The sequence below is a fragment of the Capra hircus genome, chromosome 1, assembly GCF_001704415.2.
Source record: "Capra hircus breed San Clemente chromosome 1, ASM170441v1, whole genome shotgun sequence".
NCBI classification, from domain to species: Eukaryota; Metazoa; Chordata; class Mammalia; order Artiodactyla; family Bovidae; genus Capra; species Capra hircus.
In genome coordinates, this window is record NC_030808.1 from 80,127,847 (window position 1) to 80,150,381 (window position 22,535).

General features: G+C 39.8%; 2 protein-coding genes and 1 non-coding gene across 6 annotated transcripts; 1 reads left to right on the forward strand and 2 right to left on the reverse strand.

Moving 5' to 3' along the window:
- RFC4 (replication factor C subunit 4) lies at positions 592-14,110 on the forward strand. Its single transcript, XM_005675153.3, has 11 exons — positions 592-867; positions 2,015-2,167; positions 4,119-4,197; positions 7,776-7,855; positions 9,713-9,832; positions 11,614-11,757; positions 11,923-12,043; positions 12,508-12,633; positions 13,340-13,420; positions 13,494-13,610; positions 13,696-14,110. The coding sequence occupies exons 2-11, from the start codon at positions 2,037-2,039 to the stop codon at positions 13,789-13,791; spliced, it is 1,095 nt and encodes a 364-aa protein (XP_005675210.1). The 5' UTR covers positions 592-867; positions 2,015-2,036; the 3' UTR covers positions 13,792-14,110.
- On the reverse strand, positions 13,847-20,407 carry EIF4A2 (eukaryotic translation initiation factor 4A2). Of its 4 annotated transcripts, none has more exons than XR_001917940.1 (12): positions 20,107-20,407; positions 19,271-19,319; positions 19,055-19,187; positions 18,623-18,762; positions 17,682-17,850; positions 17,477-17,586; positions 17,115-17,258; positions 16,677-16,814; positions 16,338-16,427; positions 15,887-15,966; positions 15,348-15,454; positions 13,847-14,626 (listed from the first exon to the last, which is right to left on the reverse strand). XR_001917940.1 is itself a non-coding variant. In XM_018046834.1 (11 exons), exons 1-11 carry the CDS (start codon positions 20,133-20,135, stop codon positions 14,482-14,484), a joined length of 1,227 nt encoding a protein of 408 aa, XP_017902323.1. In that variant the 5' UTR covers positions 20,136-20,407; the 3' UTR covers positions 13,847-14,481. The 4 variants fall into 4 exon arrangements, 2 of the variants coding, with proteins under 2 accessions (XP_017902323.1, XP_005675209.1); XR_001917939.1 differs by having other exon boundaries at positions 15,344-15,454; XM_018046834.1 differs by lacking the exon at positions 15,348-15,454.
- Positions 16,974-17,078, reverse strand: MIR1248 (microRNA 1248). Its single transcript, NR_129563.1, is given in 1 exon segment — positions 16,974-17,078. It is a non-coding gene; the product is annotated as a microRNA 1248 (primary transcript).

Sequence of the window (22,535 nt, forward strand, 5' to 3'; positions counted from 1 at the left end):
AAAAGCATCTTCTTCAGTCCCCGCTCACAGTGAGCCTCGCGACGACCAAGCCGAAGGGAGAGGACAGGGATCTCCAGGGCGCCCTCTTCTGGCGAAGGAGAGACTCCATCCTCCCCTATTCTCGTCCTTCTTTAGGGTAAAACAGGTTGCAGGCCGAATTGTGTCGCCGCAGAAATGTCAGTGGCACGCCCCATGACTGCCAAAGAATTAACAGTGCGGTACAGGTTCCGCAGGCTCGTCCCCACAAAGAGAGTGGACCTGCGGGATTCGAGGCCCCGTACTCACCTCCCCAACCACCCTGGAGGGTCGGCTCTCGGAGCCCTCCCTGTCCCCAGCCGCTGAGCACGCGGGTTCGCGGCCCCAGCGTCTCCTCCAGAAGGCCGTGCTCAAGTTCCCTTGCCTGCAGCCTCGAGTCGGAGGGGTGCGCGAGAGCAGGGTGGAGCTTTACTCACACCACCGCATTCATTCCCATCCCACCTACAGCGTACCCGAAAATCTGCGTGTCTCATCAGTTTGGACACTGCAGACTAGGAGGACACGGCTCCCTTAAGGCTGGGCGCGCACGGCGGACCGGAAGTGACGTGACGTACGGCGTATTCCCGCCCTGCCCTTCGCCGCCCTTTGGTGGCGGGAACTCAGGCTGCTTGCTGAAGGCGGCAGCTGTTAAGTGTCCCCGCTCTGCGGCTCGGGGCTTCCTGGGCCTGAGAGTCTCAGCTTGGGGGACGGAGCTAAGACTTCGTGACCACCTCGCCCTTTCCCTGTCCCGGAAATCTCAGGAACGAGCCGGCGGCGTCCTCGCTCTCGATATGAGCGACTGAAAGGCCCAGGCACTGCCGGGGAACACACGCGGGGAACCGGGAAGAACAGGTGACCAGCCGGAGGAATTGCGAGGATTACCTTCGCCTTTCTCCACTCGCGCCTTCGATGCCCCTGTGATGTCTTCCACCCCTTGCGCGCCCCTTGGTGTACGGGTAGCTCAGTCTTATCATCCTTCAGAGCCCTGCTTTGGGCGATATTACAGCCTGTGGCAGGGATGGACAAATCCAACAACGTTAAAAACCTTAGTTTACAGATATTAACAGTCTATTTTATTCATTGATTATATACCCCTATGCTAAGCACAGAGCTCTGTGTTTGCACAGTTCTTTTGACTCAGTTGCCTTATGAAATGGGCCTTTAGATTCTTTTACAGAAGGGGAAACTGGGTCTGATAAATGGTAATTCAGTCATCAAATCTTTTTTTTTTTTTTTTTTCAGTCATCAAATCTTATAGAGCATCTATCCTGTACCAGGCCTCGGAAGCACAACAGTGAAAAAAAAATTGCACTTCCAAAAAAATAAAATTGCCACTAATGCTGGGGATTTTCAGGCAAACTATCCTTAAAAACAGCCTTGTGCTGCTTGGGTGAATGTTTACTTGAATGTTAATACTTATCTTCTGGGTGAGATTTTGAATTTTTTAAACTCCTCGTTCTTTTTTGCATTGTTTCGATTTCTTCAAATGAGCATGCAATCAGAGAAACAGCTATTTACATTTTAACATCAGTGTCTCCTCTCCCGCAGTTCCCTCCCCGCAAAAGCTTCTGAAGACAAGCACAGGCTCTGCCAGTAAAATGGGCTCTTAAGTGGAGCTCTAGGCCCATGAGGAGCAGAGGGTTTTCATTTGTGGTCCTGGTACTCCTCCTAATTTTTGAGTCCATTCTAGGGTCTGAGCTAGAGCTAGGCCGATGACTGTTGAGACCCCTATACAGTTTGGCCATTAATGCCATCGTACTTAACAAAAAGTTAGAAGTCCTTTTTTCTATAACTCCCTCACTGTAAGTAGATTTCAAGTTCCTTTAGCACTTTGGCCTGTTTATGTCCCACTAGTCCTCAGTAGAATGCATTCAGATGCTAGGTCACAGAGTGATGTCCTTCGCGTAGTATTTATTGAATGTCTATACGGGGTTAAGTGTGCTTTCAGGCTATACTTCCTCATAATGGCTTCAAAAGAGCTTTTCCCTTTCTGTCTTAGACCTGGTCAGGGTGAAGTAACCATGCAGGCATTTCTAAAAGGCGCATCTATCAGCACTAAACCACCGCCGACTAAGGATCGAGGAGTAACTGCCACTGCCAGAAGTAGTGGAGAGAACAAGAAAGCCAAACCCGTTCCGTGGGTGGAAAAATAGTAAGAACACGCGTTTTTGTTGAAATAATAAATTGCCTCTCAGACCAGTTTTGAGTCACTTTTTCTTGTTAACTTAAGAGGAGGATGATTTGCCTTGCTTATGAAGTGAAGCCGCTCAGTTGTGTCCTACTCTTTGTGACCCCGTGGACTGTAGCCCTCCAGGCTCCTCCATCCGTGGGATTTTCCAGGCAAGAATACTGGAGGGGGTTGCCATTTCCTTCTCTAGGAGATCTTCCAGACCCAGGGATCGAACCCGGGTCTCCCACATTGTAGGCAGGCACTTTACCATCTGAGCCACCAGGGAAATCCTTGCCTTGCTTAAGTGTTGCCAATTAGGACTTCCGTAGTGGTCCAGTGGCTCAGACTCCGTGCTCCCAATGCAGAGGGCCCAGGTTCTATCCCTGGTGGGGGAACTAGATCCTACATGCCGCAACTGAGTTCACATGCCAAAGCAAAAATCAAAGATCCTGTATGCTGCAGCTAAGACCTGGCACAGCCAAATAAACAAATAACATTTTTCAAAAAATAATCATCTTTAAAAGAAAATCACCCAATTGTATAAGTCATAGAACCTTGGAACTGAAATGTACCTTAGAATACTCTAGCTCAATTCACTTATTTTCTGCATGAATTACAGCCTTCTCTGTAACTGAGGTCTGTGATTTTGCGGGCTGAGATACAGCAGTGAAGAATACAAAGTTTCTATAAGCTGACTATAAGCTCTTAGGAGTTTTGCTTAAGTCCACATAATCTGTTCCTCTTTTCATTACTAGTAACTGTAAATTGTTGAGTTTTTGTTTATACATTTTTGACAAAAACAACACTGATGGGGCTGTTAAATTTCAGTCAGTTAAGTGATATTATAACAAGTAGTTGTAACCCCTAGTGTACCCTCAGTTATTACCAAAGAATTGCAGATTACTTATAAGCCAAGTAAGGCCTTCATTAGTTTTGTTTGGCATCAATAATGGTTTTAAAAATGGGAAATTTCACATAAAAGTCTAGAATCTTTTTATTAAATAAATTATACAAAGGTTAAAATCTAGATTTTCAGCTTCTCAGATTAGGCAGCACTGTATCCAGGTTCTGACCTGAAAACATTTAAATGGAATACTGCTCATTCTGGAAAGGTCGTATCTTCCTCACTTCACCATGGTCCCTACTAGTGTCTCTTGTCTTAAGCTTGCATTTTTCACTCTTGTTATCCGCCTGGACTCTGCAGGTATTTGAATACGAAACCCTGGTTTATAACACATACTGGTTTTCTAAGATAACATCTGACATAAATTCTGTCTGGGGTTGGCCTGATTACTTAGAAAAGTATAAATAGAGAAGAGCTTTTGATTAGTTAACTAAGCACAAAGCCTAACCTTAGTGTTGGATAACTTAGCTTAACATCATTAGTTATGTAAAACAGAAGTTATTCTTCATATTGATTAACCTTGTTATTTTGTTAGTGCCCAAGTGAATAGGTATGTGAATAGGTATGCGTTTTTTGTGCACTTAGGTGATAAAAGAAATTGGTTTTAACCAATTAACAACACAGTAACATATGTAACTGTATTAACCATAATTGTTACCTATTTTGAGGTTGCTAAATAGGTCTCTCTTTTCAGTTTAGGTGCATGTTGTCAAAACATGTTACTTACTAGGCAGGTGTTCACTTTACATTTTGAACTGGTTGGCATTTGTGATGTTATAAAATCCTATTGCATAATTTCTGTAAGCACAACAGATGCAAACAATGCATCTGGAAGAGTGAAGAGTCACTTCATTTCATTCCTCAGTATGTATTTGCCTGAACTGAATGCAGATGGGGTTTCCATTTCCAGTTATGAAAGTTTCTCATTTCATTACTAATATGAGAGAATTATCATTGGTATTTTAACAAAAGGAAAGAGTTCTTTGGCTACTGTAATATACTAAATAAGTTTTTTCCCCCCGCCCACAGTCGCCCAAAATGTGTGGATGAAGTTGCTTTCCAGGAAGAAGTGGTTGCAGTCCTTAAAAAGTCTTTAGAAGGAGCTGATGTGAGTAGCATATGCTATCTGGAGTCCTAAAGTCATTGGGAGATGTAAGAATTCATGCACCCTCTTCCTTCCTTTATAGCCTCCAGTCACTTTTAAATACTATTCTGTATATACATAGTAGGCCCTTTATTACTGTTTGTACAGTGGAGGAGTAGTTCAACAAATACTTGTTGAGCATCTCTTCTATCCTATGGTGGCATTGTTATAGGGTACACAAGTGGAAATCATTAAGCAAGATAGACTGGGTCCCTTTGCTCGTGAGCTTTCATTTTGGTGGGGAGAGAGAATAAACATGTAAGCACAATAAATGAGAGAATTATAGATAATGATAGCTACCATCCTAAAGGAAATCAACCCTGAATATTCATTGGAAGGACTGATGCTGAAACTGAAGCTCCAATATTTTGGCCATCTGATGTGAAGAGCCTCATTGGAAAAGACCCTGATGCTTAGAAAGATTGAGGGCAGGAGGAGAAGGGAGTGACAGAGGACGAGATGGTCGGATGGCGTCATTGACTCAATGGACATGAGTTTGAGCAAACTCCAGGAGACAGTGAAGGACAGGAAAGTTTGGCGTGCTGTAGTCCATAGGGTTGCAAAGAGTCAAAAACGACTTAGCAACTGAACAACAACAATAGATACTATGAAGAAGAGTCAAAGATTCTTTGAAAGTATGATTGCTCACCTAATTTTAGGATTTGAACTCTCAACACAATACCAAAAAGAGTGTTCTGTTTACAGCATCATGTCACCTGCTGTGATATATAGGATAAAATGTCCTTGAGTGAGTTGCATTTTTTATTAATTCAGAGACAAGATAACCCCATGTGAAAAATTAGCAGTTTAAAATTGTATAAGGCAAAGTGTTATAAGAGCTTAGTGGAGGAAGGGAAACAGTTGCAGATGACAGTAGGATGTGGTTTTTGCTTTATTCCGAAAATTTTCTTCCTTTCTCTCAACCTGGCTGTTTTGAATTAGAGATTCTTTGGATTTTGATGCCATTGTTCTCTTCCTAGAATTACAGTGCAACAGTATATATTTTGAAAGAGGTTATATCTATAAAACTGTTGAATCTTCTTCACTAGTATTTGTCTTAATTTGGTCCACGTACCTTTAGCTTTTAATTTTATAATGGCATACAATTTAAATTGCATGCTAATATTTACACAGATTGCAGGACATGATGTTTTTTAATTGCTATGATTCATCAACTCCTTAAAAAAAATGAAGTGGGATTATGATCCAGTTCTTGACTTTATGGCATGTAATTTATAAGACTGAATTAAGAACTTTCTTCTTTAACCACTTGTTTAATAATTTGTTTCTTTTCAGATTTAAGTTTTTTGAAACTTAGAGTTGAAGTAATTTTTAATTCTAGAGAGTAAAGGAAATTAAAATGGATAACCTGTATAGCACAGGGAATTCTGTTTACTGTTATATGGCAGCCTGGATGGGAGGGGAGTTTGGGAGAGAATGGATAGTTGTATATGTATGATTGACTCCCTTACGTGTCCATCTGAAACTGTCACAACATTGTTAATCAGCTATATTCCAATACAAACAATTTTTTTTAAAGAGTAAAGCAAAATAATTCATTCCTTTATTTACACTAAAGAATATTAAAGTAGAATTATGAGACTTTTTTTCAGAAATCAATTTTTAGAACTGATACTGCATGTACAGTCCTTGAATGCTCTATATGTATATGTTATCAGACTATTACATAATGTAAAGCTTAATAATTTTATTGTGTTTTAAAGAATTTAAAGTATTGTATGTAGTAGCTGACTGGATGAATCATTACAACTACTGAAGTAGTTGGAGCCAAGTAAAAATGAAGTCTTAAAAATGAAGATGGCTAGGAGGTTTTGTTTTTGTTTTTAAATAGTGAATCTCAGTTTGTATCTTAAACTGTATGTTACCAGTTTAACAGTAATAGTTTTTTAATATATTTATGTATTGGTTTATTTTCTTGGCACATACTGAGTACTGCAGGAGATGCTAAGAACATAGATGTGAGTAGAGCAAATAAGATTCTATTCAAGCTTTCAGTATAGTGAGGTGAATGGGTATTTTAAGTTAAACCCAACAGCTAAATAAATAACAATAAATAATTGCAAATTACATCAAGTGCAACAGAGACCAATGGGAGAATAACAGAGGAGACCCTCTTTAGATTGGGCGGTCAGGGAAGGCGGCTGACTTGTCATATGGGAGGAGTTGATAAACAGAAGAATGGAGTCAGACTTCAGCTCATGGGGAAGTATATGTGCAGGCCAGAAAGTGCTTAGCTGTTGGAGGCCATTGTGAGTTGGAATCTAGAAGGAGAGAGAGGTGGTGAGAGAATCATGGACATCCTTGGAGGTTATAGTAAGCAGGTTGACTTGGGGATGTGTTTTGCTTTTCTCAGTAGAGTATGAACATGGTGAATACTTTAAGTAGCAAGTAGCGTGGCATCTGATTTGAGTGAGGAATGAATGGATGGGAAGAGGGAGGAGGGGCAGGAGTGGAAGCAAATAAACCTTTACTGCTTAGCTTCCTATGTGCAGTGATTGCCATGCATGAAAGGACACACTGAAGAGTGTAGTTTCACAGACAAAGACAAATACCATATGATACAGCTTACATACGGAAATTTTTAAAAAAAGATACAAATGAGCTTATCTAAAATAGAGAGCCAACAAGGACTACTTTTACTGTATAGCACAGGGAACTCTGCTTAATACTCAACCTAAATGGGGAAAGAATTTGAAAAAAAAGATACATGCCTATGTATATAACTGAATCACTGTGCTGTACACCTGAAACTACCAATTATATTCCAATATGAAATAAAAAAAATTTTCTTAAGTATACAGTTTCATAACAGTACTTATTAGAATTTAGTTCATTTGTTAATCTGTACCACAGATCAGTTGACTGATGAGCCAAGCCAGCTAGATTTAAGGTTTGAAAGAACTAGTTATTTAATCTCATCCTGTCTTCTACTGATGAAATCTATGCAGGCATCCCTACAGGCAGGGCACATAATCACGATGTGGACTACTGTGTGACAGTAGATGCTTTTTTTTTTTTACTGTTTCTATTCTTGGAACTTTAGCTCATGGAAAGCCCCAGTATGCCATTTTCATTCTTTTTTCCTTGATATTGGCCAAATCCAATTTGGTCAGTGTCCCTTTTGAAGCAACTGACATCTTTATAAAATCTTGCCCAGTCATGAGTTCAGATGTGAGATAAGGAACAGACAGAAGCTCTGGATTTCGTTCAGAAATAAAAGGTTTTAAATTCCAGCTTTGAAAATCCCACCTAAGTATTAGATTAGATATAGAACAATTGTAAGTATTGATTCAGTTTAAGATACTAGAAAGACATCTTGGAGAAAAATGATAGTGTTTGTGAAAAAGCAGGATTTAGTACGATTATTACTGTAATACCAGTTATATTAAGAAACCTTTGTTTTCAGACATATATGCCCTATTAAGGAAGTCATTGTACTCTTCCATAGACATTTTCAGCCATTTTTAACCTGTGTGTATCAGAACATAATTTTTTAAAACATAAAATCTTAACTTCTGCAGCTCCCTAATCTCTTGTTTTACGGGCCACCTGGAACTGGAAAAACATCAACTATTTTGGCAGCAGCTAGAGAACTCTTTGGGTAAGTTGAAACCTCTCTCTTTTTAAGACTTGACACTAAGAATCTCTAGTACTGCTTTTCTTTCTCTAAAACTTTGCATTTGGTTTTTCGGTGAGTGTTGTTGGGTTGATTTTTGTTCTGAATTTTTTTCTTAATAATCCAGTGGACTGTTTTCAGTTCCTCCCCTCCAGTAAATTAGCTTGCCTATACCTTTTGTAACCTTTATTCTGAAACTTGTTCAAGTGTTTGAATGTACTACAAGGAGCCTTGTGATTTTTTTTCACCACTTTAAAACTCGTTGTCATTTTGGAGACTAGAGGATCCTGTCTGCAGTCGTGCTTATCGTTTCATCACTCTTAATGGTCATGCTCACGTCCCTGTCATAGAATTTGCTATTTTGATGCTACTGATGTGGACCACCCACTCCTGAGTTCTTTTTTGCTCTGGGCTTCCCAGGGCCTACCTCCAGAGTGGCTGGCGAGCTCCATGCCCTCAAGTACCCTCAGTGTAAGCAGAGTGTCCTGGTTGATGCAGTATGATTCCAGGTACAGCAGAAAATCTCTGTGAGCCACCTTCTTAGAGTCCTCTTCCTAGACTGACTGTGTTTGGCTTAGCCAGCTGTTGTAGTAATGGGGCCCAGAGCCCTTTATCTAAAGTTAAAAGATATATTTCAGCCCCTGTCTGGTATCCATGCAAAATGCACCAACATAACAGCATCTGTCTTTAATTTATCCAGGATTTTAATATCAGGCATATGGCCTAAGGGTACATTTGAAATCCTACACATGAAAATAATTAGATGCCTCTGAAACCACCGAATACGTAAGGATAATTAGTTCTGTTGAGATGTCAAGGAAGACAAAAGGGGAAGCTGCTCTGAACCTAGTATTTTGACAGAATATTTGTTTTCTCAAGAAAATTTTAAAGGAGCTTTTTTGATTAATTCTACAATTCCGATCCAGTCTGAACCATCCTTAGCAATGCAGTCATAAAGAAGCTGTTAAGTATAGTTTACTATTAGTTGTTCTAGAGTTAAATTAGTCCAAATTATATAACTTGTAGAAAGAACTTAATTGTAAATCCCACATATAATAGTATATGTGGTTTTAAAATAGAAAATACATGTTCACAGCTTTCTAGATATTTATGCCCATAGAAAAATGCAGAGGATGTCATGCTATTTAGGAAAAAGAGAGACTAAATTCCTACTCCTGTTCTCTCTCTCTGTGTGTGTGTGTGTGTGTGTGTGTGTGTGTGTGTGTATATACACACACATAGAAAAATAACTAGAAGGAAGTAAAACAATGGTTTAGCAGGGTATGCCAGGTGTTTTTTTTCTTTTAAATTCTCAGATTTTCCTACGAAGAGCTACTTTTAATAATTTTTTTTAAAAGAACTAAAAAATAAATAAACTTCATATTTTGATCCAGTAGTTTTCCTTATAGCAAGATACTTTTTGGAAAGAATTCAGAATATGCTACATTGCACCATCATTTTAAATTGTAACATATTTAAAACTAAATGTTTAGCAATAGAAGGATGTTACCAGTCTTAGGTTAGAAGGTCATAGCTATTAAAATGGTTTTTACAGTGTTTATCATGACATGGCAAGATGTTTTGAACAGTACAAAGTGGAAAATTGATTCAAAATTTAGCACATTATGTGGTATCATCTACCTTTTTTTTTTTTAATGTATCAGAAAAAAGCCAGAATGTGTATGACTTTGCAAAAGAGAAAATACAGGACTGTGTGCCTTATATCCATGTTGTTAACTAGGTGTATTTTAAACTATTGAAAAATGTACAGATGTTAAAATATAGTTTAAACCTGATTTACTTATATGCTCTATGATGTTTCTCTTTTTTATTTTGACATAGGCCTGAACTTTTTCGATTAAGAGTTCTTGAGTTAAATGCATCTGATGAACGTGGAATACAAGTAGTTAGAGAGAAAGTTAAGAATTTTGCCCAATTAACTGTGTCAGGAAGCCGTTCAGAGTAAGTAAGCTCACCTTCCCTTTTTTATACCATGTCTTTGTATTTGTTTAAAATACATTTCTGCCAAAATTTCAACTTTTTTCATATTAGATCATATTTTTATCTGAATTATTTAAAATTAGAAATGACCTTTCCATTATTAACTAATTTTAAGTTATTTAGCCATCAGGGGTTTTTAGTTGATATTTTGTCTAAGGAGTATTCATTAGTCAAATATGGTTTGGTGGTACACTCAAAATAAAAATCCTGATTTTTAATAATAATTCAATAGGGATGTTTAGTCAACTGTGTATACTCCTTAGGTGACAAAGTTCAAAGGTTAAATTTTTGGTACCTGGCATATATTTAATTTTATATGAGGGCACACTTGGGAATTTGTAGAAAGTAAAGGACAGTTTTTGATACCTACCTTGGATTGACAATATATATATATATATCATATACTTGATAAGGGACTTAGATCAAGAATAAAGAATTCTTACAACTCAGTAATAAAAAGACAACCCAATTTAAAAATGGGCAAAGGATGTGAATAGACATTACTCCAAGGAAGATGTTGCTATTGTTGAGTTGCTAAGTCATGTCCAACTCTTTTGAAACCCCATGGACTGTAGCCCACCGGGCTCCTCTATCCATGAGGTTTCCCAGGTAAGAATATTGGAGTGGATTGCCATTTCCTTCTCCAGGGGATCTTCCCAACCCAGGGACTGAACCCGAGTCTTCTGCATTAGCCAACGGGTTCTTTACCACTGAGCCACCAAGGAAGCCCAAGGATGATAAACAAAATAGTCAATAAGCATATTTCAACATGCTCATCAACATCATGAGCCATTAGAGAAATGCAAATCAAACCCATGTTGAAATACCATTTACACCCATTTAGAATGGCTGTATGGAGAAGGCAATGGCAACCTACTCCAGTACTCTTGCCTGGAAAATCCCATGGACAGAGGAGCCTGGTAGGCTGCAGTCCGTGGGGTCACAAAGAGTCGGACACAACAGAGCGATTTCACTTTCACTTTTTACTTTCATGCATTGGAGAAGGAAATGGCAACCCACTCCAGTGTTCTTGCCTGGAGAATCCCAGGGATGGCAGAGCCTGGTGGGCTGCCGTCTTTGGGGTCGCACAGAGTCGGACATGACTGAAGTGACTTGGCAGCAGCAGCAGCAGCAGAATGACTATAATCAAAAAGACAGGAAAAACTGGTATTACCAAGGATGTGGAGAAATCAGAACTCTTAAACATTGCTGGTTGTAATGTAAAATGGCACAGCCACTTTGAAAACAGTTGGCAGTTCCTCTAAAAGTTAAATATGACCCAGCAATTCCAGCCCTACAATATATACTGACAGGATATGAAAATATATACACATGTACACAAATGTTTATAGCTGCAGCTTTTATAATAGTCAGAACATGGAAAAAACCCAATATCCATCAACTAAAGAATGGACGAATGATAGTATGTTCATCCATTTGGCAATAAAAGGAATTGAAATAATGAGATACAACATGGTTGAACCTTAAAAACATTAAGCGAAAGAAGCCAGTCACAAAAGACAGCATATTATGTTGACAATACATGATTCCATTTGTGTTGTGTCCAGAATAGGCAAACCTGTGGGAACAGAAGGTAGAGATTCCTGATTGCCTATGGCTGGGAAAGTTGGGAAAGAAATGACTCCTAATGGACACAGGGTTTCCTTTTAGTGATGAGAACATTCTAAAGTAGATTGTGATAATGATGTATGAATTAACTCCTGTGTATTTCTCTGAATCAGTGGAAAGCCATGTCCTCCTTTTAAAATTGTGATTCTGGATGAAGCAGATTCTATGACCTCAGCTGCTCAGGCAGCTTTAAGACGTACCATGGAGAAAGAGTCTAAAACCACCCGATTCTGTCTCATCTGTAACTATGTCAGCCGGTATGTGTATTGCCCTAAAGATAAAGATACCGGGGATAGCCCCAAACAGAGAAAAAAAAGTTTCAAGGTTACCCTTAGTTTCCCCTTCATCAAATCTTGTTCTTAATAAAGTTCTTTGAGGGAGTTTTTGTAGACAATGACTTATTTTTTCCCAATATTTTACAGAATAATTGAACCTCTGACCTCTAGATGTTCTAAATTCCGCTTCAAACCTCTGTCAGATAAAATTCAGCAGCAGCGGTTACTAGACATCGCTGATAAAGAACACGTCAAAATTAGCAATGAGGTAATTACTGCTACAGCTACTGTAAATTAGTAATGGCTTTGATGAATGCCTATGAAGAGGCCCTTTCTGAAAGAGTCAATTTTGTATTGCTTCAATTTCTGATGCCAGTTGCTCAGGCAAAGGTAAATGAACAACTGGAATGTACCGGTTCAGCCTTTCTGTTGCTATTAGAAATTTATGTCAGTATTGCAGACTCAAAGCTGAGGCAGATTTCATACATAGACTACAAATTCAACAGCAAACCTCTGTATAGCCATTACTAATTATTATGTGCAAGAATTAGGTATGATGCAATTCTGGTAATGATAGAATATATACACCCCTCATTCATTGCAACAGAATTTAACCATAATTTATGTAATCAAGGCTGTCTCCGTGAATCCTGCCACTGCAGAATTGACATTCTTTATTAAATTCATCCTTAATTGGCCATTACAGGTTAAGAACAACTTTTTTCTCTTTAGGGAATAGCTTATCTTGTTAAAGTGTCAGAAGGAGACTTAAGAAAAGCCATTACATTTCTTCAAAGTGCTACTCGACTAACTGGTGGAAAGGAAGTCACAGAAAAAGTGATCACAGATATTGCTGGGGTAAGAACACTGGGTATCCTAAAATTCTTTTAGTTGACTTTTTTGATTTAAATTTACTTCAGCAAAGAGTGCTTATTATGTGCTATCTATTCAAGCTGCTTTAACAAATGCCATAGGCTGGTTTATAAACAGTTCTCAGTTCTAAAGGCTGGGAATTAAAGATCAAGTGCCCACAGATCCAGTACTGAGGATACTTCCTAGTTCAGACCTGTTCATACCTCCCTGCATCCTTCTATGGTAAAGGAATATTTTGTAAGGGCATAAATTCAATTTACGAGGGCTGCACTCTTGACTAATCACCTCCCAGTGGTGTCACCTCCAAATTCTATCATGTTTAGTCTGTAGCTTATAGTAGTAGCTGGGGAATCAGATTCCAGGCAGGGATATGGCAGTTGAAGGGTGGGTCCTATCCAAGGGATAAGTGACTAAAGGAATTCTCTTGTGCCAAACCCTTGTCTTCAGATAGTCCTTTCCAAACTTAGCTCAACCAATCAACGAGCCTCTGTATTGACATCTTGGAGAAAAGATTGTCAGTGCCTTCCTCTGGTTACATGGCAATGCCTGATCTTTATGCATTGGCATGCATAATCAAGGCTGGACCTACCTATCTGGGCTGCAAACATGTGCTGCCTGAAGCATTTAACAGGGAGTGGGCATAAGACTGGTACAGAAGTAACTGTCTTCACCCAAAAACTAATTCTTTTAGGTAGTACCAGCTAAGACAATTGATGGAGTATTTGCTGCCTGTCAGAGTGGCTCTTTCGACAAACTAGAAGCTGTGGTAAAGGTAAAGTGACTTTACTAGCCTCGGGGAAGGCTGAAGGGATAAGAATGCTAAAATATGTACGTTTTGGTTATAGGACTTAATAAATGAGGGCCACGCAGCAACTCAACTTGTAAATCAACTCCATGATGTGGTGGTAGAAAATGATAACCTTTCTGATAAACAGAAGTCTATTATTACAGAAAAACTTGCTGTAAGTGGCCATTTTCTACATCTCAGCACAACATACACACACCTACAAAGGACAGTTTTACTTACTTCGTTTCATTTTCTTATAGGAAGTTGATAAATGCTTAGCAGACGGCGCTGATGAACATCTGCAGCTGATCAGCCTCTGTGCTACTGTGATGCAGCAGTTAACTCAGAATTGCTAAAACTATCTTCAGTATGTGTTTCATAAACAATTTATAATAAAATAACCAAAGCACCTTTAAAGTGAATATACAATTTATTTAACATTCAAACTTCATTAAGACATGTGCAATATGGCAATTTTACTGGGGGTTTAACCCTACCTAGGATGATTGCTTGCTGGGGTTTAGCAACAGGGTCCAGTTCACACTTAACACTAATTAAATACTTTATTGAATAAATATAATACCAAACAAAATGCATTCAAATGCTAAAAAAAAATCAATTTTAAAGGCCTTTCTATTCAGGCTAATGACAAACACAATAAAGGCAGATATGCTAGTTTAACATAATTGGCTGATTTTATACAGCACTTATATCTTTTAGTCCACAAGTATATTATTAAATGATAGAGAACATCTAATACAACCATTTCTACAGAACTAGGAAATAAATTTCTAAGAAAGAAAGATTTTACAGACCCCATCTTTTATACCCACCCCAACAGTCTAACTCTAAAGAGGATAAAGCCAATGACTTTCCTCACAAGAGCTCACGACTAACGTCGCTTTGCTATCAAAATCTGTATTTCTGATCCGTTATGAGCATTGAGACAAGATTCAAATATTCCCAAAGAAAGAAGCACAATGCACGTTGTGATCGCCTATTCAGCAACAGCGAGCACTGCATTCAAAACTATCTCATCCCAGGAATTAAATAAGGTCGGCCACATTCATTGGCATTTCCTCCACTGTAGTATTGTAGAAAGTCTCAATGTCACGAAGAATCCTCTTGTCTTCTTCAGTAACAAAGTTTATAGCCACACCTTTCCTCCCAAATCGACCCCCTCTGCCAATTCTGTGTGAGGAAAAGAAATCAGTCATTAGAATATATTCCCTCTCACATGCTGCATGAACTACTGAACATGATGATCCACTTGTTAACCATCAGCTGCTGTTTACTTATCAAGGTTATAGTTCGTGCTTCTAATTGGAGCACTAGCTGCTCATCAATATCTAGAGAAAAAAATCTTCCTCTGCAGTTAGTGCCAAAAGGATTCAAGGCTTGTCTGGCTGCAAAATGAGATTTCATCAGGTGTTTTGAGCATTACTTTTTTTTAAAGCAGATGACAGTATTGTGTTTGGGGTAGTGAATTTAAAGCCCATACCAAAGTGGGCCAGCCAAGAGCAGATGTCGGCCTGGGACAGATGTAAAACACCAGGGATAAAACAAAGAAGTTATGTAATCCATTTCGACGCTCTTCTGGAACTGTAAACTGCAAATACAAATGCTTCAAGGTTAACTATTGTCTAAAACTTAACAACTTTTTCCAGTGGGAAAACAAGTATTTGGTATGGTAACCCAAACTTATCACTGCTTTTTTGCTCAGTTTCACACGTTGTAACTCAAATTACTCAAACGTGTTTACCTCCAAAACATCTCTTTAACCTTCCTGATAGAAACCAGACAATACAAACCACCTAACAGGCTAATATACAAAATGCCTTAGCTGGAGCATGTTAAAATATCAAATAATCATGACAAAAAAAAAAAAAAAAAAACAAGTATAAATACCGACTCGCTCTTTATTCAAACAGTGTGCTGTTTCGCTTATGATTCCACGTCCTAAATTACGTCAACGCCGTTTCTGAGTGCCATCTCGTCATCAACTGCTGCTATCGACTCCTGTATTTTTTAAAAAGTCTTTTTTTACATCATATAACAAAGTACAATTCAATTTACTTAGGGATAAAGCCACTATAACTAAACCAGGGACTGCTCAAATTGCTACCAGACAACACCAAGAAAATCCCAACTATAGAGGAATCACCAAGAAATCACATGGACACAAGAGCATCACTAAAAATAAAGCTCAAAAATAAGACCAACCGATCTAAAACAACCTAATCTGTATGTAGAGCCCACAATTTGGGCAACGTTCACACTGTTTTCCCACTGTGCACAATCTTCCCAAGTACAGTTTTGATTATATCCTACCAAGATACTATGCCTTAATGCTTAATTCCCTATTTGAAGTTAACCTTTCAGACAATTTAGTCAGTAGAAAAGCAATGAGTTACACCAATACATTACTAAGTCAAGATGCCATCTACTCACCTGTGAATGTAATTTTCACGATTGGTAGGTAGATCATAGTTTATAACCAATGACACTTGTTGCACATCAATTCCACGAGCCTGAAATACAGTGATAATGATGTTCAAATTCTGTGTTAATATAAGGGCTCCCCTAGTGGCTCAGCAGTAAACATCTGCCTGCAGTGAATGAAGGAGATGTGTGTTCAATTCCTGAGGTCTCCTGGGGAAGGAAATGGCAACCCACTCCTATATTCTTGCTAGGGAAATCCCATGGGCAGACAAGCCTGGTGGGCTACAGTTGGTGTGATGTAGGCCACAAAATAGTAATGAACTATACTAAGTGGTATAGCTCACTGTGGAGCATGGCCTTCTTTATTCTTCCAAATAGCCTGAAGTTGGTAAAGGCCATTAAAAAACCTTCCCCCAATAACAAACTTTTGGTGGATTAAAAAGAGCATTAAGAGACTTACCAACAAGTCAGTAGTGATCAGAACACGGCTTGACCCTGATCGAAATTCCCTCATGATAACATCTCTTTCTTTCTGGTCCATGTCACCATGCTGCAAAGTAACAAACCTATTAATTCAAGAATCACCAATCAAATCAGTAACTTAAACTTTATCAACATGTATGAGACCAAGCGTCCCTGGCTGCTACTGGAGCATAGCAGACAGGTATAGTAAAGAAACAACTTTATTTTTAGCAGGGGGAACGACAACACAGCACTTAGCAGCTATATTGTAGTCTAAATCCTGCTTTAGTGAAAGTAGAGACTTCAATTACCATTACTAGGTTAGAATACCTCTTACCAAGGCAGAAACTGTGAAGTCCCTGGCATGCATTTTCTCTGTGAGCCAGTCCACCTTGCGCCTTGTATTGAGAAAAATAACAGCCTGTGTAATTGTCAGTGTCTCATACAAGTCACAAAGTGTATCCAACTTCCATTCCTACAAGATTTCAAAGAGAAAGTAACAGTCACGAGCTTTCCAGCTTACATTATTTAAAAACTCATTTATTAGATTGGTCTAAAGACATATTGCACCAAATCTTAAGACAAAGGACACTGGACATTAAGAAAGAGGTCCACCCCAGTCTTTACAATCTAGTGCAGTTCCTCTTCTTCTTGTTTAATACTCTGCTAGCATTATCACAAAAACCAAGGTTATCTTGGTTTCTGTAATTTTAGCACAGTGCTTATACAAGAAGGTAAAAACCTAAGTTTTTATTTTAACAATTAGAAAAATTACCTCTCTTTCAACATTAATATAAAACTGCTTGATTCCTTCAAGGGTCAATTCTTCCTTCTTCACCAAAATTCGAATTGGATCTCTCATGAATTTTTTGGTCACTTCCAACACATCCGTTGGCATTGTGGCAGAAAGCAACACCACCTTAAGAAGATATGTTGTCACGCGTAGTTAGCACAACTTCCACAATACTCAAGGGAAAACATTTTGAAGTCAAGCACCTCTGAACATGGAATTATGCCAGACAGAAATAAGTTATGCATCAGTTGCTGTTAAGTAGGGGGAATGACACAGAACACTTCAACTGTGATAGTGCCAGTGGTTAATCTCCAGCAATTTTAGGAGACAGAAACAAAGCTCACCTGAATACTAGTATTTAATTTTTGGAAAATCTCATAGATTTGATCCTTAAACCCTCGGCTCAGCATTTCATCTGCTTCATCCAAAACGAACATTTTGATCCATTTTGGAGCTGTTAAAAAATAAGAGTCATGCCATCATATCTAAATTCTCAGGCATATTATTTGCTTTGTTATAGTAAAAACTTTACTCATCAGCAATACTTACAGAGATATCTTCTGTTTAACATATCAAACACTCTCCCTGGTGTTCCAACAACAATATGTGGTGCTTCAGCCTGCAGTTTTTGCATTTCATTTCTAACATTTGTTCCACCAATGCAGGCATGACAAGTTGCTCCCATATAATCTCCAAGTGCCAGAATTACCTTTTGGATCTGAAAGCCAAAAGCCTTAGTTATTATCCTGCAGAGTTACAGGCTTGTGACTAAACTTCGAAAGCATAATGGCAAATATCTGGTCTGCAAATAGCTTTAATGCATGCACAGCACTTAACTACTTCCAAGCTTAAAATGTAGACCAATCTAACTACCTCAAAATAAACTGTGAAAATATCTTGTGCCTCATCAAACTTTGAATCCTAATGCCCCAGGTTATCAGCTAGGTAGAGAACAAAAAATACTTCCTGCACTATCCTTTACTGTGTAGCAAAGTGTAAGTAGTGATAAAAAAAAAAGGTAGCAGATTTAGCTGAAGTTACTATTTATCCCTGAAGGATACTGTGACTTAATAATCTTAGCCTTAATAAAGCCTACAGGTATATTAGCAAGGCTTTACTTCAAAGCCAATAGAGCAGTGAGCTTTGAAAATGCAGCATGCAACAGATGTATCACAAACTACTGAGACTGTCAAAGAAGAACATGTCACTGCAGTTTTCATGTTGCACAACTGCATTCAAACGTAAAAATGAAAACGGGTCTAGTCCACTCTGAACAGAAATCTTCAGTTTCTCAATCTGTTACACAACCCTGCAAACCATACCTGTACACCCAGTTCCTGTCTAGCTTTCAACAAAACTCCCTGCATGCATGGACAGTCAAAAGGAGGGCTCTATAGGACAAATTTATACTAAGCTTTAAATTCTCACAGTTGTGAAACCTGAAACCTATGCAACACGCAAGCAGTTTTTTTCATCTACACTATCAATACCTGTTGAGCCAGTTCTCTGGTGGGGGCCAATACTAGTGCTTGGGTCTCCTTGAACTCAATCTCCAACTGTTGCAGGATGGAAATAGCAAATGTGGCTGTCTTGCCAGTACCTGACTGAGCTTGAGCAATCACATCATACCCTAAAAAAAGTAGGATACATATTTACCGATCCCACATCAAACCGTTACTTCTAGTTCACACCATGTATTCCATTTGGAACATGAATTATGCCCAAACAATAAAAGTGATCAGCAATGAGTATTCTCTTCATTTCAGGTCAGTCCCGAAAGATGATTGCCATCATTTCACTTTAAGGAATACAAATAAGTGCTAGTTTCCCAAAAGGTAATTTTCCCATATTAGAGAGGAAAAGATCCAGGTCCATGTTGGACAGTTAACTCATTTTTAAGAAGCGTCAACACGTTCTTTTACCTTTAATACATGGAATAATAGCTCTCTGCTGAATAGCTGATGGCTTCTCAAAACCATAAGCATAGATGCCCCGAAGAAGAGACTCCTTTAAGTTCATATCATCAAAGTTATCAACAATCTCATTCCAGTTGCTCTGAAAGTTAAAAAAAATAAAGGAATAAATGGGATGAACCAACCCACCTTTCCAACGTTCCAAATTCCACATCTATTTCTTACCTCGATGACACCATCGGGGTCCATTCCCTCTGGGCCGCCATGTTCTCTGCTGACAAAAATAACTGCAGTTAGAGAACATCCCTTCCCCATAACTGCACATTCAGAGGGATAAAAGCCCTTTTATAACCGGTCTGACCCGGTCGCCCTCCCCGGCACGTGTAAACTTTCCAAACGAGAGAAGATGGTGCCGTAGGGCACAAGGCGTACTGCGCGCCCACTCAAAGGTTAGGGACCAGGGACGCCCGGAAACCCTACGGACGCAGGCCCTGCCCCCCAGTCCCGAGCGCCGGGCGCTCCCCTCTCCGCCACGGACCATCTCGCGAGAGCTCCACGCGCCGAGCTCCGCCCCTAACACTGCGCAAGCCGGGTGATTGACGCGGGCCGAGGCCCGGCAAGGCCTTGCCAACGGTTCGCCGGGAACGTGTGGCCGACCCGGCCCGGCCTCTAACCGCCGCCGTCCTACCCCTACCCAAACCTATCATCTAGCGCTCCCAAACCGCGCGGCTGGCCGCGAATAAAGCTTAGGGGCCCAGTTACACTGTACCGACTGCGGACTGCGCCACGGCTTCCACTAAACGCCGGGCTCCGCAGAGGGAGGGGAAACGGCCGCGACTTCAAGGCGTATTTGGAAACACACACTCTTTTACCACCCAGTTGTCATACTTACCCCACAACCTAGGCCCTACCCACCATGGAAGCTTCTCGAAGGACACTAGGGTACTGTATCCCAAGGCAATGCCTAAAACCCAGAATTCCCTGCCTCCCGACCACCTATTACAGTCTCCACCGGCGCCTTAGGACCTATACCACAGAGCACCACCGAGGAAGCGCCATACCTGTTATAATCCGCGGAGCCACCAGACATGATCCGAAGAACCACTCAGTGCCGGACTGAAAAGACAGCCGGGCCGCGCCACCCGTTTTTTATAGGCTCGCGGCCGGAACCCGTTTTCTGCGGAGGAATTTTCCTTCGCGCTTCGGCAACCACAAAATTGAGACCCTAAAGTGCTTATCTCAGAAAATATCCTAAGCAAATCGGTGTTAAAGCCCAAATTAGGTTATTTGCCGATATTACAGGGCTGCTGAGAATCCCAGGACCCTGGGGAAGGTTGGAACTCTTTGCTCTGCAGCGGAAGAATATTGCAGCAAACGGTGGGACGACAGCGTTCCCGGCCCGCCCTGTTCCTACGGGGTTTCCGCATCCCCGAAGCAGAGGCAGCTGGGGCGCTGGACAGGACCGAGAGACGGAAACCTGGGGCGCCCGGGGCTCTGGGCTCCCCCGGCTTCCCCTCCGGTTAGTGGGGCCAAGCTCGCCAATCCCGCGGCGCTCCGTGCCGGAGGGGCAGGCAAGTCTATACGCTGCACTGGAGGGGACTCGGGTTATTCCGCCTGTTCCCACCGCTACCTAACTTGAAGATGAAGAGCCTCCTGGCCTTTCGCGGGAGCATTTAACATCCTGCAGACCTTGACTATGTGAAATTACTGCTTCGGAAAATGTCGGCTACCCAACATGTCCTGGAAGGTCCCGTTTACCGTGTATCGTGCAGGGCGAGAAGAAATAGTATGCTCTGCACATATCTCTGGGGTGGCCACCTCCATTCTTCTCATGTTGCCGCTGGTCTTTTCTCATTCTCTCTTTAATACAATGCTTATAATGTTTTAACAGGCTTGAGAAATGGCAGATAAAATCATTGTGAACTTTTGCAAATATAGGGGTAATATTCCTTGAAACGCAAGCATTTAAATGGATACTTCCCCGTCAGGTACAGCTCCATGCTGCTTTGGAATTACATAGGTTTTGGTTCTGGTCTTTTTTTTTTTTCCCCCTAAAGATTTTTTGAATTGTAACTGCTTGTATATAATGAATGTTGATTTATTGAAACTGAAAGCAATATAATCCTTGCTGCTTAATTAAGCTCCATGATTCGTAAAGCTCCAGAGGTTTTCCAACTGTAGCCCTAACCCAGACTCGTTAATAAAAACAAACAGAATAGTATGTTTAGTCATCTAACTTTAAAATACCGTCCCACTCATACCGCAAGATAGCACGAATACTCCAGAAAATATTTTCTCATTAATTCAGAAGGACGGCCTAAAGTATGATAACTAGAGAAAATGACTCAACTTTCTATATTTGTTTATTATATTCAACAGAGTTGGTTCTAAATACCAGTTTTTAAATTATTTTTTATAAAATTATCATGCTGGAAATTCTGACAAAAAGTTATACCCAGATGACAAAGTGTACTTGGCCCTCCATCCAGGGATTTCGCTCCCAATCCATCCCTTCATAATGTTCAAATCCAGATTTGAAATAATGCCAGACATTTTCTGAGAATGGAGGTCAGAGGTCCTTGTTGGCTCATCCAAAACCTACTAAAAATCTCCTGGGATCCAGGAAACTGAAGAAAATACTTAATTAGAAATGTGGCCAACAGTTAAGTCTCACTTGAGTCTTTGGTGAATCAGTCAACCATGGAGGAAATCACTCAACAATTAACACCTAATTGTTGAGTGATTTCCTTAGGTTTAGCACTACTGTTACATGCTGTGGAGGATTTCCAGAGTATTTTAACAGGAAATAATCAAGGACTAAAACTCTGGTTTTAGGTCACAGTTGCTCAAGGGGTTTCAAGGTAAGAAAGCTCCTTAATCTAAAATTCAGCAAAAATCTAGACCCACATACCCTGCAAATCTCAAATGTATCTCAAATAAATGCTGTGTTTACTACATTTTCAAGTGCTTACTCAATAACATTGATAAGTAAAACATGAGATAAAGACCCAAACAAAACAGACACTTTAACAAAGTTTTGCATATCAACACAGAGCATACAGTTAAACTTTTTACTTACCCGAGATCTAAAAATAGATGGCGGTCTCTAAGTCAACTACAAACTGCTTCTTTGCTAAGTGGGAACATAGGAGGCTATTTATACTGCAAATATACTAAAACTGGGCTTCTATCCCTTTGTGAGCCACAATTGTAAATCTGTCTAGCAATTATAAGTCAATGTTCAGCAGAGGAATCAAGGAATTAGTATAGATTTGTCAGTATGACATGGAAAAACAGTAGCAAAACATTAAAAGAGTATGCTTTATGTTGGGTGATGTAATCCTATAGAAAGGACCCAGTATTCTCATGATTCAGCGACATTCAACAACAACTACATTGTGTGCCTTCTTGCCAATCTAACATTGGTGTAAGGCCTCAGCTGATTTTTAAGCAACAGCTATGCATTTAAAGGAATGTCTTGGTAAACTAT

Coding starts and splice junctions, on each gene's coding strand:
- RFC4 (XM_005675153.3), top strand. CDS start 2,037: ATGCAGGCATTTCTAAAAGGCGCATCTATCAGCACTAAACCACCGCCG. Junction 4,198..7,775: donor AGTCTTTAGAAGGAGCTGAT/GTGAGTAGCATA, acceptor TAACTTCTGCAG/CTCCCTAATCTCTTGTTTTA. Junction 9,833..11,613: donor GTGTCAGGAAGCCGTTCAGA/GTAAGTAAGCTC, acceptor TCTCTGAATCAG/TGGAAAGCCATGTCCTCCTT.
- EIF4A2 (XM_018046834.1), bottom strand. CDS start 20,135: ATGTCTGGTGGCTCCGCGGATTATAACAG. Junction 16,815..17,114: donor ATATTAATGTTGAAAGAGAG/GTAATTTTTCTA, acceptor GAAATCTTGTAG/GAATGGAAGTTGGATACACT. Junction 16,428..16,676: donor ACTTCACAGTTTCTGCCTTG/GTAAGAGGTATT, acceptor GTTACTTTGCAG/CATGGTGACATGGACCAGAA.